This window comes from Marmota marmota, unplaced genomic scaffold (genome assembly GCF_001458135.2).
Source record: "Marmota marmota marmota unplaced genomic scaffold, marMar, whole genome shotgun sequence".
Lineage (NCBI taxonomy): Eukaryota > Metazoa > Chordata > Mammalia > Rodentia > Sciuridae > Marmota > Marmota marmota.
Genome location: NW_025999968.1, coordinates 6,189,410 through 6,207,936, shown reverse-complemented (window position 1 = coordinate 6,207,936; position 18,527 = coordinate 6,189,410). Strand labels below are relative to the sequence as shown.

The following is an 18,527-nucleotide window of genomic DNA, read 5'->3' as shown; positions in this document are numbered from 1 at the left end:
ATGCATTATATATATACACACACATATAATATTAAATACATAAATATGAGATATATAATACATAAATATTTGTAAAAATATATATAAAAAACATATACACAGACAAATTCTATAGATAAAAAGTAGATTAGTGGCTATCTAGGCCCAAAATGTTTGGGAGGATATGGGGTTTGACAACTAAAGAGCATGGGATTTCTTTTTGAGGCAATAAAACTTTCCTAAAACAGTTAGTGATTGTATAGCTATGAATATGCTAAAAGGATTGAATATTACATTTTTAATGAGCATGCTATACATCTATGAATTATGAATCAATAAAGCTGTTGAAAGAAAGATGGAAGGGAGGGAGGAAAAGGGAATCTTATTTAGTGGCTCTAAAACCTTAGCCTAGGGGAGTCAAGCAACATATGGGTGGCACATTAGTACACTATTTGTTAAAAGCTATATTTAGCAAAATGTCCATGATACAGTTCATTCAAAGGGAACTAATTAACAAAGCAGCAGAAAGAGCCCTTTATAAATCCAACCTTCCGGATAAATCTCAAGAAGTACTATAATGAGATTTCTACACAATTTGGGCAAATAAACTCCAACCCGTCTGACACCTATATTATTATCTCTAATGTTTATGATATTTTTAAGAGTCAGTTATGTGAAATAATCATAACAACAAAAATACAATATCATCTACAGGTGGCTAATAAATGGGCTACCAATGTAGGTTCTCTATTCACATTCTTGATTGTTTCTTTTGTTGCGAAGAAGCTTTTTAGTTTGATGCCATCCCATTTTATTGATTTTTAATTTCTTGTGCTTTAGAAGTCTTGTTCAAGAAGTCAGTTCCTGTGTCAATATGTTGGGGCTACCTTTTCTTCTAGTATGTTTAGGGTTTCTGGTCTAATTTCTAGATCTTTGATCCACTTAGAGCTGATTTTTGTGCTGGTAAGAGACAGGGGTTAACTTTCTTCCTATTACATATGGATTTCCAATTTTCTTACCACCATATGTTAAAGAGGCTATCTTTTCTCCAGTGTATGTTTTTGGTGCCTTTGTCTAGTATGAGATAACTGTGTTTAGGTGGGTTTGTCTCTGTACCTTCTGTTCTGTTCCATTGGTCTTCTTGCCTATTTTGGTGCCAATACCATGCTGTTTTTGTTACTGTAGTATAATTTAATATCTGGAATTGTGATGCATTCTGTTTTGTATTTCTCACTAAAGAGTGTTTTAACTATTCTGGGCCTCTTATTTCTCCAAATGAATTTCATGACTGCTTTTTATACTTCTATGAAGAACATTATTAGAATTTTGATGGGAATCACATTGAATATGTATAGCACTTTTGGTGGTATGGCGATTTTGACAATATTGATTCTGCCTATGCAAGAACATGGGAGATCTTTCCATCTTCTGAAGTCTTCCTCAGTTCCTTTCTTTAGTGTTCTGTAGTTTTCATTAGAGAGATCCTTCACTTCTTTTGTTAGATTGATTCTTAAGTATTTTACTTTTATGTGTGTAGCTATTGTGAATGGAATAGTTTTCCTGATTTCTCTTTCAACTGATTCATTGTTGAAATGATAGAATGCGTGAAGACAGAATGTACAGAATGAGAGAAAATTTTTGCCAACTGCATCTCAGATAGGGTGTTAATTTCCAGGATATACAAAGAACTCAAAAAGCTTAACACCAAAAAAACCAAAAAACCAATCAATAGATGGGCAAAGGAACTGAACAGACCCTTCTCAAAAGAAATACAAATGATGAACAAATATATGAAAAAATGTTCATCATCTCTAGCAATTTGAGAAATACAAATTGAAACTACACTGAGATTTTATCTCACTCCAGTCAGAATGGCAATTATCAAGAATACAAATAATAATAAATGTTTGTGAGAATGTAGGGAACAGTGAACACTCATGCATTGCTGGTGGGACTGCAAACTGATACAACCCCTCTGGAAGGCAGTATGGAGAATCCTCAGAAAACTAGGAATGGGACCACTCTTTGACCCAGTTATCCCACTCTTCAGCATATATCCAGAAGATTTAAAATCAGCATACTACAGTGATATAACCACATCAATGTTTATAGCAGCACAATTCACAATACCTAAGCTACATAACCAACCTAGATGCCCATCAACAGATGAATGGATAAAGAAATTGTGACATACATACATACATATGTGTGTGGGGGGGAGGGGGTGTAATGGAATATTATTCAGCTATAAATAAAAATGACTTTATGATATTTGCCAGTAAATGAATGGATCTGGAGACTATCATGCTAAGTGAAATAAGCCAATTCCAAAAAACCAAAGGTCAAATGTTTTTGCTGATATGTGGAAGCTAAACCACAATAAAGGCAGGGTGGAGAAGAGAAGTTCAGTAGATTAGACAAAGGAGAACAAAGGAAGGGAGGATAGAAATAGTAAAGACAGTAGAATAAATCTAACATAATTTTCCTATGTCCAAATATGAAAATACCTAAGTGAATCCCACCATCGTGCCCACCCACAAGAGTGGAGTCCTAATTAGAATAATTCCATGTTTGTATAATTTTATCAAAGATAAAAAAGGTTAAATAAGAAAACAGGACTAAAGACTCTGTAAAAAGTATATATAAAAAAAGTAGTTAACAAAACAAAATTATATATTTCCTAAACACTGAAAGAAATGCTTTAAAAATATTCATAGAAAAGGAAAACTGTATTACAATACAACATACTAAAAAATAATAAGACAAAATTAACATTAAAGGGCTGGGGTTGTAGCTCTGTGGTAGAGCACTTGCCTACATGCATGAGGTACTGGGTTCAATCCTCAGTACCACATAAAAACATATAAATAAAATAAAGATATTGTGTTCATCTACAACTAAAATAAAATGTTAAAAAATTAACATTAAATATACCAACCATATCAAAAAATGTACAAGCTTACTTCACCAATTAAAAGAAGAATATTTTCAAATTGTCTAAGAAAACCACACTCAACTCTGCACCGAATACGAAACATACCTGATACAAAACAATTCTAAAAAGATGTAAAAGAATATAAAATAAAAAAGACTAAATATAAAAAGTAAAGATAGAAGTTGGCAGGTGGTGTGCACCTATAGTCCCAGGTATTTGGGAAGGTAAGGCAAGAGGATCCCTTGAACCCATGAGTTTGAGACCACACTGAACAACAGAGAGAGACTCCCAACACAAACACACACACACACACACACACACACACAAAAAAACCTGAAACAAAAAAAGAGGTTTTACTCTTAATACGAGATAAAACAGAACTGAACCAAAAGGCATTAAATGTTACAAAGGATACTTTACAATTCTAAAAAGTCATTAACCAAAGATATAATAACATTTATGACTATCCAGGTACCAAAAAACACATCATCTTTATAAAAAAAGATTTAAGCAATTAAATATACTTAAGCAAAAAATCAAAGAGAAACAAAAACACATTAACAGGAGACTTTTAATACATTACTCTCAGTATAAGATAGTGGCAAAAATAAAGAAGGAAGAAACAGCATAACCCCTGAGGCAGATCTTATGGAAATACTATAGAACTTTATACCTTTTTAATAGAGTTATAACCTCTTCTCAAGCAAACACATGGAACATTCACAAAAATGTGATCATATATTAGGTCACAAAGAAAACATCATTAAGTTCCACAAGAAGAAATACTGCAAATCACATTGTGAATGCAAAGTAATAAAACTAGAAACAATAAGGTGGCTCTGGAAATTTTCTTTAAATTTTCTAATAGACAACTTTTAGATAAAAAGGAAAATATAAATTGAAACTACTTCATTTCTAAAGTAACAAAACACTACTACACCAGAATGTATGGAATACATTTGAAGTAATTAGAGGAAAATTCAGAGCCTTAACTAATTTATTTTTGATATTAAAATAATGAAAATAACTTTCCAACTCAAAAAGCCAGAAAAACAAAGTAAACCAAAAGAAAGAATAAGAAAGGAATAAAAGCAAAAATTGATGAAGAAGAAATCAGGAAACTAGCAGCTCTAATAAATAAAGAAAATCCTGGTTCTATGAAAAATTAACAAAATGGACAAATCATTAATTAGCCTATTTTAAGGAAAGAGGAAGAGTAAAATATATGATGGGTAACAATGCTCATTTACCAAGTGCTCATATATCCAAGTAAGAAATTTTTCAGAAGTACACAGCTATTGGCATACTTTTACAGAAATCTAGTGATTAACCTAAATAAAATAGAAAAATTTCCTAAGAAAATATATTCTAAATATATATATATATATATATATATTTTCAACCTTCATTAACAAAAAAAAGTACCAGGCACAAACAGCTTTACAGAAGAAAGCTATTAGCTTTCAAAGAATAGACAACCCCAAAGCTACACAAAATTACACCCTTCATAAACACAAAAGAAATTTAAAACTTCTAGAATGTTTGTTATGAAAAATGAGAAAAACTTCCAGATGTTTCTTATGAAATCAAGTATCACATTGTTACCTCAACCTGACTCCAGACACAATAATATTACAGATAAATCACTTACGAAATTTAATGCAATACTAAATATAATAGTAATAAAAAACATCCAACACTATATTAATGAAAAGTATATACCTTGGCCAAGTAAAATTTATTTCAGGAATGCAAAGATAGCTTAATATTAGAAAATCTATAAAATAATGTACCATATTAATAGGTCTAAAGAAATTTCATATTATCTCTATAGACAATAAAAAAGTTCTTGACAAAATTCAACAATCACTACTGGTAAAAACACTTAATAAAACTTCATAGTGGGCTGGGGATATAGCTCAGTTGGTAGAGTGCTTGCCTCTCATGCATAAGGCCCTGGGTTCAATCCCCAGCACCACAAAAACAAAAAACAAACAAACAACATCAACACACACACACACAAAAAAAAAAAAACTATAACTTTGGGACTGTGGCTCAGCGGTAAAGTGCTTGTCTAGCATGTGTGAGGCCTTGGGTTCGATCCTCAGCACCACATAAAAATAAATAAATAAAATAAAGGTATTGTGTCCAACTACTTCTAAAAAAAAAATGTTAAAAAAAACTTGATAGACATTTGCTAGCATTTTTTTAAAGGCTTCAATAAAGAAGCTAGCACCTTAAGAAGAAAAAACAAACATTTTCATAAGATCAGTAACAGAGCAAGGATGCCACTATATCCACAATTATTTAATACTCTCCTATAAATAATACACAAAAGAAACTATTTAGAATAATAATCTAAGAAAAAAAGTAAAAATGCTATTGATTTGCAGATAACAAGATAGTAAACCTAGAAATCCTAGAAAAATCAATGCTAAAACTCTCAAGATTCAATAAAGTAACAGAATATCGAGATAAAATAGATACAAAAGCCTTCACAAGCACAAATGATAACTAACTAGAACATATAATAAAGCCATTTAAAAAATAACAAAAAAGTCATGAAATATTTAAGAATAAACAAGAAAATGTAAAATCTATAGGAGAAAAAGATTAAAACACCTTTTAGAAAAGTATACTTGAAATAAATGGAAAAATAAATTTATTCTTAGTAAAATTCAACATCAAAAAGACATCAATTCTCACTAATTAATGATATAGCATGTCCTAAAAGAAAATATCAAAAAGCTTTTATACAAAGTTAAGCAAGCTAATACTAAAGTTCAAATGGAAAATACGTAAGAATCCCCAAGAAAACTCTGGGGGAAAAAAAAAAAAAAGCTATGAGTGAGTCTATTAAAACATTACAATTTGTCTCTAAGTAAAACAGTGTGGTACTGAAGCATGACTGGATAAACAAGGCCTGCAAATTAGAGTACAAAATCCTGAAATGAATCCAAGTACCTATGGTAATTTAATATGTGATGTTGAGAGCCACAGCCCAGTCGGAATGGCCCCTGGCATTTTGCCAGAAGTAATGGTTGAGAGGCGAGCCATTAAGATGATGCTGGATTGATTCAATTGTATATTAGACCTTTACTGTCTGGTAATAGGATGATGGCTCTTGCTGCAATGGGCGCCTGCTACTTTGGAGTTCGGGAGGTTCCAAGAGTGAGTGCACACGCAGGGGAGGGAGGGAGAGGTTCCGGTTGGTGTGTGGTGTGTTCCTGGAGGAGCTGCTTGGGTTGCGTTCAGGAGAGTTCCCCGGGGTGTGTGCTGGTGGAGTTTGGAAATAAAGTTTGTTCCTGCTTGAGTGGCTCGTGATTTGTGCCCAGCCAGACTGCAGCAATGTGACAAAGGTAGCATTTCAAATAAGTGGGGCAAGAATGATTTGTCTTTTTAATAAATAGTATTGGGATAACTGGATAGTCATCTAACAAAAGAAAAATTGGACACAGACCTCATATTATATACCCCCCCAAAATGTTAAGTAATCTTAGCTAGGTGATCAGAGAACTAAATGTTAAAAAATAAACCACACAAGTATTAAAAGAAAACATGATTGAATTCCTCAATAATATGGGTTTTGGGAAATTATTTCAGAGTATGATTCAGGATCCACATGCAAAAAAAAAAAAGTTAAGTTCAAACTATATTTTGCTGGCAAGAAAAAAAATGCCACCACAAATGTAAAAGATAAACTAGGAAAAATATTTATAGCACATTAGATTACACAGATAAAAGACTAATATTTTAATGTGCAAAGATATTTGCAAATTAAGGAAGAAAAGATCAAATCCTAGAAAAATAGACAAATGACACAAATAGAGAATTCACTATAAGGTCCCTTAAACATATGAAAAGTATTTCAATTTACCTCATAAAAGAAATGAAAAGTAAACCTATACTAAGATATCACTGCCACCTATGAGATTATTGCAAAATTTTTTTAAAAATCCTGACAATACACTCTGTTGATCAGACACATACATATAGTCCGTAAGAATGCAAAATATTAAAATATTATGGCCTTCACAAAATGCTTAGCATTTACCTGTTAAGCCCTAAATCCTATGTCTAACAATTTTCCCTAAATATGGACTCCCCCATAATAAAAAAATACATATCTTCAAAGTTATTCACTGCAGTATTTCTGGAATTATAAAACTGCAAAAAATCTAAATGGCCAGAGTGGTCAAACCATAATACATTCACACAGTTCAGAAGTATGCACCTGTTTCATTTGCAATAAAAAAGTGGGGGGAAAAAAGAGAGCCTATAAATTTTTAAATAGCTGTGAGGTGATTTCCAGGATAAAGGCAAATATAGTAAGCTACATAAGTATAGTAAAAAAAGATATGTGCATCTGCTTATATTTATAAAAAGAAACTCAGGAAGAATAAAACCAAAACTAATTAAACTAGTTATGTACAGAGTAAGGACAGATGGCAAATCATTAGAAGGGATAGGGCATGGATAACACTACCCTGAAAACAGCTTTTTGTATGGTTTTGTGAAAAACTTAAAAATGAATATAAATAGAAAAATGTACCTAATTATATTTCAAATGAATAGAATAACCTTTAAAAAAAATCCTCTAACAACCTTGAACTCTGCTTAGTAGGTTTATTTCTGTGGTAGTATGGGAGCAACAATTCCAAAACTACTTTCTATGCATTGTAGGCTTGAATAGAAGAAAATATACTATGCATAGAAACAAGCATCTCAGTGTGAAAGAAGAGAGATACAAATATAGAATTGATTAGAAAGACTAATCAAAATCCAATAGTGTTAAACTGGCCTTGAAAGTATCAGTATAAGCTCATAATTTATAACTAAAAAAATATTAATATGGATATGTGCATATGCATATGACCATAGGTGCATATGTGTATCTGTGTTTGTACCTGCTGAAAGGTACTAAAAACCAGGATGGTCAGGTGCAATAAGCACACCTAATACTTAGATCTTGATTTCTAAACACCCTTCTTCAATAAAACAAATAAGGACTTCTCAAAAAAATGGCTGATTCCAGGCCAAGGGCATGACTGTTGTACCAGAAATTAAATTGGGAACAGGGGGATAATTTGTAAAAAGTACACAGGAATGACTTGAAGATGCTCCCATTGGCCAAATCTGTGACAAATGAACATAAAAATAGAAGACATAATTAACTAATAAAGGAACCAGGCAGGCATCACTAACCAAGTGATGAAAATTAACAGCATCAATACTTATCCTTCTTTCTCACTCATGACATCACTGTGTAATTATATGATACACTGAGAAGGACTTAGCATCACTTCAGAGATATTCCTGCCCCAAATGTAGAACCTGAGTCTAATAACAAAGAAATATCAGAGAACACCAAATCAGAGGAAATTCTATAAAGTAACTGCTCGTGTACTTCTTGGAAATCACAAAGATATTATGACAGACAAACACTATAATCAGATTTTAAAAGGTTCCAGATCTTTAAAGTCAAAGAAATGTGAAAAATAAATACAATAAACTATCATGATTGGTTCTCCAAACAATAAAAAAGGACCATAATTAATATGAATGGGGCAATTAGAGAACTCTAATTGATAGTAGTATGGTATTAACTTAATTTCCTGATTGTGATAAGTGTATTGTGGTTCTGTGAATGAATATTCTTGCTCTTAGAAAGTCCACACTGAAGTATTTGGAGATAAAGGAACATGTATTATGTAGCTTACTCCCAAGTGGTTCTCAAAAAATGTGTATGTAGGGGCTGGTGCTATAGCTCAGTGGCAAAGCACCTGCCTAGCACGTGTGAGTCATTGGGTTGGATCCTTACCACCACATAAAAATAAACAAATAAATAAAAGCATGTTGTGTATCGACAACTACAAAAAAAATGTTTTAAAAAATGTGTATGTGTACATATGCATGTGTGTGTATGTGTATAAATTCACAAAAAAGAGAAAAATGATAAAACAAAAATGGGAAATGTTAATAACTGGTAAATCTGGGTGAAAAGTACAGAGGAGGTATTTCTACTATTTTTGAAACTTTTCAGAAATTATATCAAAATACAAAAACTTTTAATAAAAATATACCCTTTGTTAATAAAAAAAAAGATGCAATAAACATTTGAAATAGGCTTGAAAAAAAGGTAAAAGCTGTAGCTATTTATGCCATATTTACATACCTGTCTGTGTTCGTATTAGATTCAGAGTTCAGAGAGTTAACCAATTCATTCTCACTTTCTTCTGACTGGCTATTAACAATTCCTTCTTCTCCTTCATCATCTATTTCATTAAGAGGCTATCTCAAAACAATAATAAAAATAACAACACAAGCTGACTATATATACTCTCATCCTTTCTTTCTATCATAACAGAAAGAGACTTCCCTAAGGCTAATCACTCCATACACATTCTGGAACCCAAACCCTCTTACCTGCTTCCACTCCATTGGAGTTTCTCTCTCCAGCACTCACCCTTAATCTCTCTGTTGGCTTAAGTTCATCAAAGACTTAAATGCAAGCAAGCCTCTCCCATCTTACTCTGATCTCATAGCTACCTTGACTATCTTTTCTCTTTCACCACCAAACTTCTTTAAAGATTTATTCCTATTTCTCAAATGCCATTTATACCCTTCAATTTTGTTTCTGCCCTACTGCTCTAAATGATTCACTGCAAACTCAGTATCAACATGTTTATTCTTAAATCAAATGAATATTTCTGTCTTTGTTTTCCCTCAATTCTATGACACCTTAGATTCTGATGATGATTCATTTCTTTCTTTTAAAATTTTTCTTGATAAACTTGTTCTTTAACTTCCATGATACTGTATTTTTTAAAAATTTTCTTCTTTTTCTCTGGCTGCTCCTTCCAAATCTACCTTATTGGTTTTCCTTTTCTACTCTTCCCTAGTATCTGGTGGGACTCAAGGTCCTCCCTTTGGGCCTTTTCTCCTCTCATTTGATCTACTTTCTCAATGATTTTATCCAAGTCCAAAGTTGCAATTACAAGTCATATGCTGTTAATTTCCAAATCTCTTTCTCCAACCAGAACTCTCTTGAGCCATAGACATTTATATTCAAATGCCTAAAAGATATTCCTACTCAATATGTCTGAAACTGAACATCTTGCTAAGTCTTTCCCAGCAATCTTACAGAAATCTTTTTCTGCCAATACTACCTAAAACCATGAACACTGCCACCATCTAGTCAGATGCCCAAGCTGGCAAAAAAGAAATTTATCCTTCTTTCTCACCCATCACAATTAATCAGCCACCCAATCCTGTCAACTCTATCTCATTTTAACCTCTCTCAAATGTATCATTATCCTTTACTTCCTCTTGCACTACTTTGAGCCAGGCCCTTACCATTTCTCAACACAATTCCAAACTAAGTCTTCTAACCAGGCTGCTATGGCTTAAATGATTTATGCCTTCTGAAACTCATGTTGAAATTTAAATCCCAATTATGAGATATTAAGAGGTAGGTCCAGGTGGGACCCTCATGAGTACTGACAGTCCTGCCCTCATGAGTACATAAATCCATTCATGCTATTAATGAATTAATAGGCTAATGGATTATCTCAAGAGTGGTTCTGCTTTTAAAAGCCAGCATGCCTAGGTCTCTCTTGTTATCTCTCTCTTACCAAGTGATGTTTTGTGTCACATCAAAACTCTGGAAGCAAGGTCATCTATAGATAAGACCCCTCAATTTTGGACAAGAACCATGAGCCAAAATAAACCACTTTTATTTTTATAACTAATCCAGTCTGTGGTACTTTGTTATTAGCAGCAAAAAAAAAAAAAAAAAAAAAAAAACAGGCTAGGACAGAGACCCTCTCTCAGTCTTAGCCTCTCTCCAATTCATCTTCCACACCACTCAATCTCATCATGACTACATGCTTCTTAAACTCCTTTAGTGGCTCTATTCTTAATTTCCAGGTCCTTAGCCCTTCAGGACCTACTCCTGCCTATTTCTCTAACCTCAGATCTTGCCACTTCTCCATCCCAATGAAGACATACGTTATTCATCCATGTATCCCAACCTCTAGTGAAGGGCCTAATATACTACACTATGAACAAGTATATAAACTTAGTCTCACTCATTCCTGTTCTAAAGTAAGGTCCAGAGAATTTAAGTAATGCAGTTATAAATGCATCTTTTCTTGGAGGCTCCAGGATATCTACTGCAACATCAGTTTCTTTTCTGATGTATAGTGGTTCTCTCCTTACCTATAAAAGTGTCTTTTTTCTCCTCCCTCACTGCCATTTTCCTCTGCTATCTCAGGTTTATGTTCAGAAGCTTACCTCACTGATCTTAATCTGTCAGTTGTAAATTCAGAAAGAAATTAAGCCAGCTAGGAAAACTAATTATATCAAGAAAATTATTTTGAAATTACTAATAACATAACTGGCTCGCGTATGAGGATGGACTCTTCTCTTCACCAGAATGAAATCTAACTGCTTTATTCTTTGATGCTAGGATACATCGTACACTTGTTTCCCAGCTCCAAATGACTGAAAGTATGATTGCCAAATAAATAGAACACTACATTATACAATTTATTTAAGTAAATGAAAAAGCTTCCATCAAATATATTCCAACAGTAGGATGTTCTAAGATGATTAAATTTCTGAATATCTGAGAGTTGATTTTTCAACAAGTGCCAAAGCATAAATGTTTTTTTGCTTAGCTAATGGATTTGGTTACTTTACATATGTTTAACATTTTACTTAATTTCCTTTAAGTAGAAAACAATATAATTAACTTGTCTTTTATGATTCTGGACCTGCATTCCCAAGAATCATCCCTCCAACTTAAGATTCTTCCTTTATTTCATGGAAGGTATAGTTTAGGATAAACAGGTGACTAGGCAAGTCCTAGTCAATCTTAAAAAGCTGCTTTATTTCTTCATGAGCTTTTAAAAAATGTACTATTTCAAAATTCTTAACATTTTGACTAAAAATTTCAATTGTTAGATTTGGGCTAATTAATATTTTATTAGTATAGTATCATTTCCTCATGTAGTATTATTTTCCCATAAATTCCAAGTTTCCTGGGCAGATATCTTTTAAATATACTAATACATTAAAAGAGACTGACATTTAATGAAGTACTATGTTCCTGGTATCATGCTAAATACTTTATGTAATCTATCTCAAGATCCATACAACAAGGTTGTCAGGTATATTTTATTCCAATTTAATAAAAATGAACAAAAAGCACTCTGTGAAAATCAGATATCTTAAGAGGTACTGACAGTGTTATGGAGCCACAGGACCTAAATTAGAATTTTGTCTCTGCTGCAAACTACATGATCTTGAACAACTCACTTAGTTTTTTCGAACCTCAGTCTCTTTTTCTATTAAATGAGAATAACAACAGTACCTAGATCCTATGTAAACACTCAATAAACGTTGGCTATTACTATCCAGTCTCCAATCTTATTTAGGCAAATGGTACTCATATAAAATGCAATGTGCTTGAGTAACTAGCAACCACAACTAGAAGTTATTGATATTTAAGCTTTTAAAATGTTTACCAAAATGCCTACATCAACTTAAACTTCATTTCAGCATGAGCATTATAGTCGTGAGTAGATCACATTACCTGAGGGTCTATGACAGACTCATTAAGGATAGATTGGGCAATAGGATCTTGATTTACCATTATGGGACTCTGAGAGGAATCAGGAGCCATTGTTACATTTGGAAACCCTGAGGACAGAAAATAAGTCATGATGATTTTGTTTAACTAAATTGAGTTCTCAAGTTCTACTATGCCATATATATGCATCATTATATGAAAATCTAAAATAATAAAAACAGCTTAAACTTATATATTGCTTACTATATATCAGCCACTGTTCCAAATGCTTATATGTATATTAACTCATTTTGACCCTCACAAAATTGTATGAGGTAGGTACTATGATTATTTTACAGATCAGTAAACTAAAATTCAAAGTTTCTTTTAGCAAGAAAATAAATTTGCTTTAGTTTCAAATTGTTTTACGCAGATTATATATAAATACAAGTATTTTAATTATATGGTAACATATTAATAAGCTGAAAAGCAAGCCTCATTTTAAATTATGAAATCCTGTATATTACACCATATTTTTCCTTGAATAAGCATATATTTTTTAAAAATTTAAAGCAAGATAATATTTCATATTGTTTATATTTGTTATCTGTGGGAGAACTGATCCAACACAAGCTACTTTGTTATTATCAGACAATAATAGATTTTTTCTTAACAAAGTGAAAAAATTTGATTTATGTTTATCCATATAAAGGATAAAAGATCTTTTTAAAATTTTTCATTCTAATTTGTTATATATGACAGCAGAATGCATTACAATTCATATTATGCATATACAGCACAATTTTTCTTATCTCTGGTTGTACACAAAGTAGAATCACACTATTCCTATCTTCATACATGTACTTAGGGTAATGATGTCCATCTCATTCCACCGTCTTTCCTACCCTCATGCCCCCTCCCTTTTCCTCCCTCCCCTTTGCTCTATATAGAGTTTGTCTATTCCTCCCATGCTCCCCCACAACCCCATTATGAATCAACATTCTTATATCAGAGAAAACATTCGGCATTTGGTTTTGGGGATTGGCTAACTTCACTTAGCATTATATTCTCCAACTCCATCCATTTACCTGCAAATGCCATGATGTTATTCTCTTTTAATCTTGAATAGTATTCCACTGCGTATATATACCACATTTTCTTTATTCATTCATCAACTGATGGGCATCTAGTTTGGTTCCACAGTTTATCTATTGTGAATTGTGCTGCTATAAACATTGATGTGGCTGTGTCCCTGTAGTATGCTGTTTTTAAATCCTTTGAGTATAGACCAAGGAGAGGGATAACTGGGTCAAATGGTGGTTCCATTCCAAGTTTTCCAAGGAATCTCCACACTTCCTTCCATAGTTGTTGCACCAATTTGCAGTTCCACCAGCAATGTAAGTGCCTTTTCCCCCTACATCCTTGACAACATGTATTGGTCTGTATTCTTAATAGCTGCCATACTCACTAGAATGAGATGAAATCTTAGAATAGTTTTGATTTGCATTTCTCTAATTGCTAGAGATGTTGAACATTTTTTCATATATTTGTTGATTGATTGTATATCATCTGAGAAGTATCTGTTCAGTTCCTTGGCCCATTTATTAATTGGGTTACTTGTTTTTTCTGGTATTACACCATATTTTAGTATATAATGATTTATCTTCCTTTGCTGAATAATTTATAAGTTAATAATCTTAGTAAAAAGCAAAAAAATTACATAAAGTTTAGCCCTAACAACCTTATATACTACCTACCTTGAATATTTGTAATGCAAATAATATAATGCCTGAGAAATGAATTTAAATTTCTTCTAAACACCCACTTGTGGGCTATAGTTAATAAGAAAAAGAAGCTTTACTTTAATTAACTATTTACCTGTGCGTTTACGAGGAACATCAAACAGATTTTTTGCTGCAGCCAACAAATGATCAGATTTCTCCAAAACATCCTGCATCTGGTATTGATCAGAAAGAATCTAGACATGTGTTAATAACAAATATTACTCAGAAAAAAAAATATATATATACTCTTCAAATCACAAAGGAAAAGACTATACAAAGGCACAGAGCATAAACCATAAACCACCACCTAAAATCCTTCAGTTACAATATCCTTTAGTACCAGTAGATGGGGCTATCACAATAATTAGTAGTTTGCAAATGGTTGGCTGCAATCCAAAGTAATACATATTAAAATTGTAACCCAGAACACTCACATACATGTAAATGTATATGAAACAAAAGTTTTTTAACAAACTTTCTGCATTAAAAGTACTATTATATTTTCTTTTTCACTTCTATTTTTTAATGATGGTGACAAGATACTAACTCAACTTCATAATCCATTAACAAATTATCATCCACAATTTGAAAAAAAAAGATCAAATATAAAAATCTTTGAGCCATAAACTCAGAGGTGTTTCAAAATGATTTCATAATCTACACTGGGTCATGAGTTACATAAAAAAAAAAATGAGTGTTAGAATTAAACAAAAAGGTGATGTCTCTGTGTTTTAAAAAAGTTGTTTTTTTAATCCCAAAGATTTGGAAACTAAAAAAAAAAAAAAAATCACATTACATTCCTGCTTCTGATTACACGCTTTTCCAGGACAGAACTTTCATAATTACAAGCAAAGCCACAGGCCAAAAATGAGTCAACTCCCATCTACCACCACCAGATGGCATTCTTAAATTGAAAGGAGTCTCAAAATTAAGAAGCTACCTAGTTTCCAACACTGACTCAAGTCAAAACATCTGGTAACAAATATTCCTACCAGAATTTTTCTGTATCATGGAAATAATTACACAATATAACCTCAGTTGTAGTTTTATGATACAGAAAGAAAAATAAGTTACTTTTCCCCTTCTTCACTTGCTGTGGCCAAGCAGGTCAGCTAGCTCAGTTGATAAGAATGAAGTCCTGAATTTATTCCTTCCACAAAGAGTAAGCTTTGGAAGGGTAAGATCAAGAGCACATTTGGAGCTGGAAGACTGGAGTTCTAGGCCCAGACAAAAAAATGCTAAGCAAAATCCAACCTCTTTAAACTTAATTTCCCAAGTTTCAAACACCTCCTCAATCCTACAGAGATGCTACAAGGATGTAGACACACTGGAAACTTATGCAGCACTCTAGAGAAGCTTTAGCTACTGTTATGATGTAAATTATATTATCCTATAAACCAAATTTCTATCACTGATGAGTCCTCTTACAAGTGCATGCAATTAAAAGCTTAGGAAATAATGTGATCTATTAATCTATCACTACACTAGAAAAAATTATAAAAATTTACCTCTTAATGACAAGAGATTTTTTGTTATTGTTGTTGTTTATTTATTTTTGTGGTGATAGGAATCAAATCCTAATGGAAGTTTTTAAGAGTTCACTATATTTTTTTAAAAAGAGAGTACTGATCTAACAAAACCAAGAAACAGAAGGAAATTACAGAGATGCAACTGATACTAGTTATAATTGAGGTCTCAAGTAAAGCTACTGCTCTACCCCCTTCTTCTAGCCTCTGACCAAGCTCCTTGGGTACATGGTTTGAATGACCAAAGATCTATGTGCTGGATTTTCTTTGCTCTTTGGAGATTTATCACTCCTCTCACAAAACAATTCTCTTGATAGGTAAACTGATCTCTGTAAACCCATCTGTATATATTTATACTCCAGATGGATTTGCAGAGCAAAAAATTAAACTTATAAGTAGTGGTGTACATCTTAGATTTTCAAAGGATCAGTCAGGAGCCCAGAAAAAACATTATCGGAAACTCCTCATCCTAGCCCTTTTATTGCATGGTAACAGAAACCAGATGAAATTGAGAAATTACAAAGATACTTAGGAATTTATTACACTTTCGGAATTTATAAAAGGCTTTATGAAAGGCTCCCTTCCTCTTAAATTTGAACCTTAATTGTGCTTGATTCCTATGGCCTATTATATCATACAGTAAATGAAATCTAAGATTATACTGGCCAAAGAGCTTTCCTCTTGATTTATATTAATCTAGGAGTCCAGTTTCAGGGGGATGAGTCCTGAGAGCTTCAGTGTATAATGATTAAGCCTACATGAATATTCTTATTGAGAATTTTTTTAATATTATGACATCCCTTAAACATAGACATTCCAAATTTAGTAACACTGAAATAAAAGATACACTTATCCTTTGACTCAGCAATTCTTAATAATTTATCTTACAAATATATATCTCCAAAAACATACTTAAGAATATTCATTACATTATTTATAGTAGCAAGGTAGGAAGCAATCTGTGGGTGGCATACATTGCTACTTATCCACTAATACCCTTTCTTCTGCTTTGTGCTTTAACAGCAGGACTCCCAAGTTTTAGCAAGTATATAGGTAGATTTCCAACCATCTTTGCAAGTGAGAATGGTCATGCAATGACTTTCTGGCCACCAGGACAGATACTAACATTTCTGGATGGTATGTAAAAGGAGTACATTGTCTTTTCCTCTCTTTGCTGGCTTGCATACAACTGAAGAAAGCTGCAACAGTCATTCTATACTCAAGACAGAAGTCATGTAATGAAGGACTACAGGTCTCCCACCAAATACCATTTACAAATGAACTATTTTATAAAAGAGAAATAAATCTTTATTTGGTTTAAATGACTATGTTTTGAGGATTTTTGTTCCAGAAATTTACACTGCATTATAATATAAAACCTAAGTGTCCACCAAAAAAGCATGATAAATAAGCTTTAGTATATTTATACACTACTGGGAGTTAAAAAGAAAAATTAGAGGGCTCTCTTTGTAGCTCCATGGAAGAGTGCTTACCTAGCATGCACAAGGCCCTAGATTTAATCCTCAGCAACACACACACACACACACACACACACACACAGAAAAGGTTGATTTCTAAGTATTAACATGAAATAAATTCCAAAATACATTGTTAAAGAGAAGAGAAACAAGTGAATCCCATTCAGAGCAAAGGTTTTCAACCCCTCCAGCGCATTAAAATCACACAGGAAACTGTCTAGAAAATACCTGTGTGGAATCACACTCCAAGTCAACTAAATCAGACACTCTGGGTAAAAGGTCCAGATACAGTAATAATTTTTTTTAAACATTTTTTAGTTGTTGATGGATCTTTATTTTATTTATTTATATATAATGCTAAGAATCGAACCCACTGCCTCACACATTCTAAGCAAGCACTCTTCCACTAAACTACAACTTCAGCCTCTAGATACAGCAATAATTTTTTAATGGAGCTTCTCAACCGCGGTAATTCTAATGTGCAGAACCACTACACTAGAACTGAAGGAAGCTGCACTACCAAAAGAAGGCAGAGCAACCTTATTCATCCTCTCACCACTCAACTTCCAATACCTTACTTCTACCACATCTATTACTTATATGAGAAATTCAGGACATGAGCAGGAGCCACTGGAGAAGGAAAACAAAAGCTCAGAGTCTGATACATTTCAGGGGGACTGGGTTTCTTTCCTGGTCAGATGTGTATTTTTAGGACTTTTGAAGAGAATTAGCATATCACATTTAAATGTGTGTGAACTTGTCCAAAATCACCAAAATATATTTATCTGGAAAGGAGCATTCTCTTTTCAATTCACTGTTCTTTTCTCAAGGACAAGAAACATTTATTTGGTAGGTATAATTTTTCCTGATGATGTATAAAATGAAGACTTCCTTTTTTCATTAAAAACCCTAATAAATTTCTGAAAAAAACAGTGTGATTTACACCTGCAATGAAAGATTACCCAGACAGCTAAGTGTCAGAGACTCTAATCTGAACAAGAAGCACAATATACATTTCTTTACAATGATTTCAGCTCAAATTTAAAAGAAAAAAATTATGGTTATAGTCTCCTCTTATTTCCCACATTGTTTATCCATATATTATCTGATTACTTGTCCAAAAACCCTATATTGGGCAAAAGGTTAAGCCAAATACCTGTGTGGAATCACACAGGTTTATAGTTTACTAACCATAAAGGACACAGCATTCATTTTCTGTTGTTTTGCTAAGTAACTTAACAGCACTGCTGT

At 32.7% G+C, this 18,527-nt stretch overlaps 1 protein-coding gene across 9 annotated transcripts in view; it reads right to left on the bottom strand.

Moving 5' to 3' along the window:
- The window catches only part of Spice1 (spindle and centriole associated protein 1), a 58,955-nt gene that overhangs the window by 27,086 nt on the left and 13,342 nt on the right, over nt 1–18,527 (bottom strand). For 7 of the 9 annotated variants that reach the window (XM_015478506.2, XM_048803296.1, XM_015478507.2 and 4 more), the window contains 3 exons: nt 14,367–14,466; nt 12,513–12,619; nt 9,090–9,205 (listed from right to left, as the gene is read on the bottom strand). In XM_015478506.2, the coding sequence (XP_015333992.1) occupies nt 9,090–9,205; nt 12,513–12,619; nt 14,367–14,466 (323 nt within the window). The remainder of the gene's footprint in view (nt 1–9,089; nt 9,206–12,512; nt 12,620–14,366; nt 14,467–18,527) is intronic. The other 2 variants (XM_048803295.1, XM_015478510.2) reach the window with 2 other exon arrangements.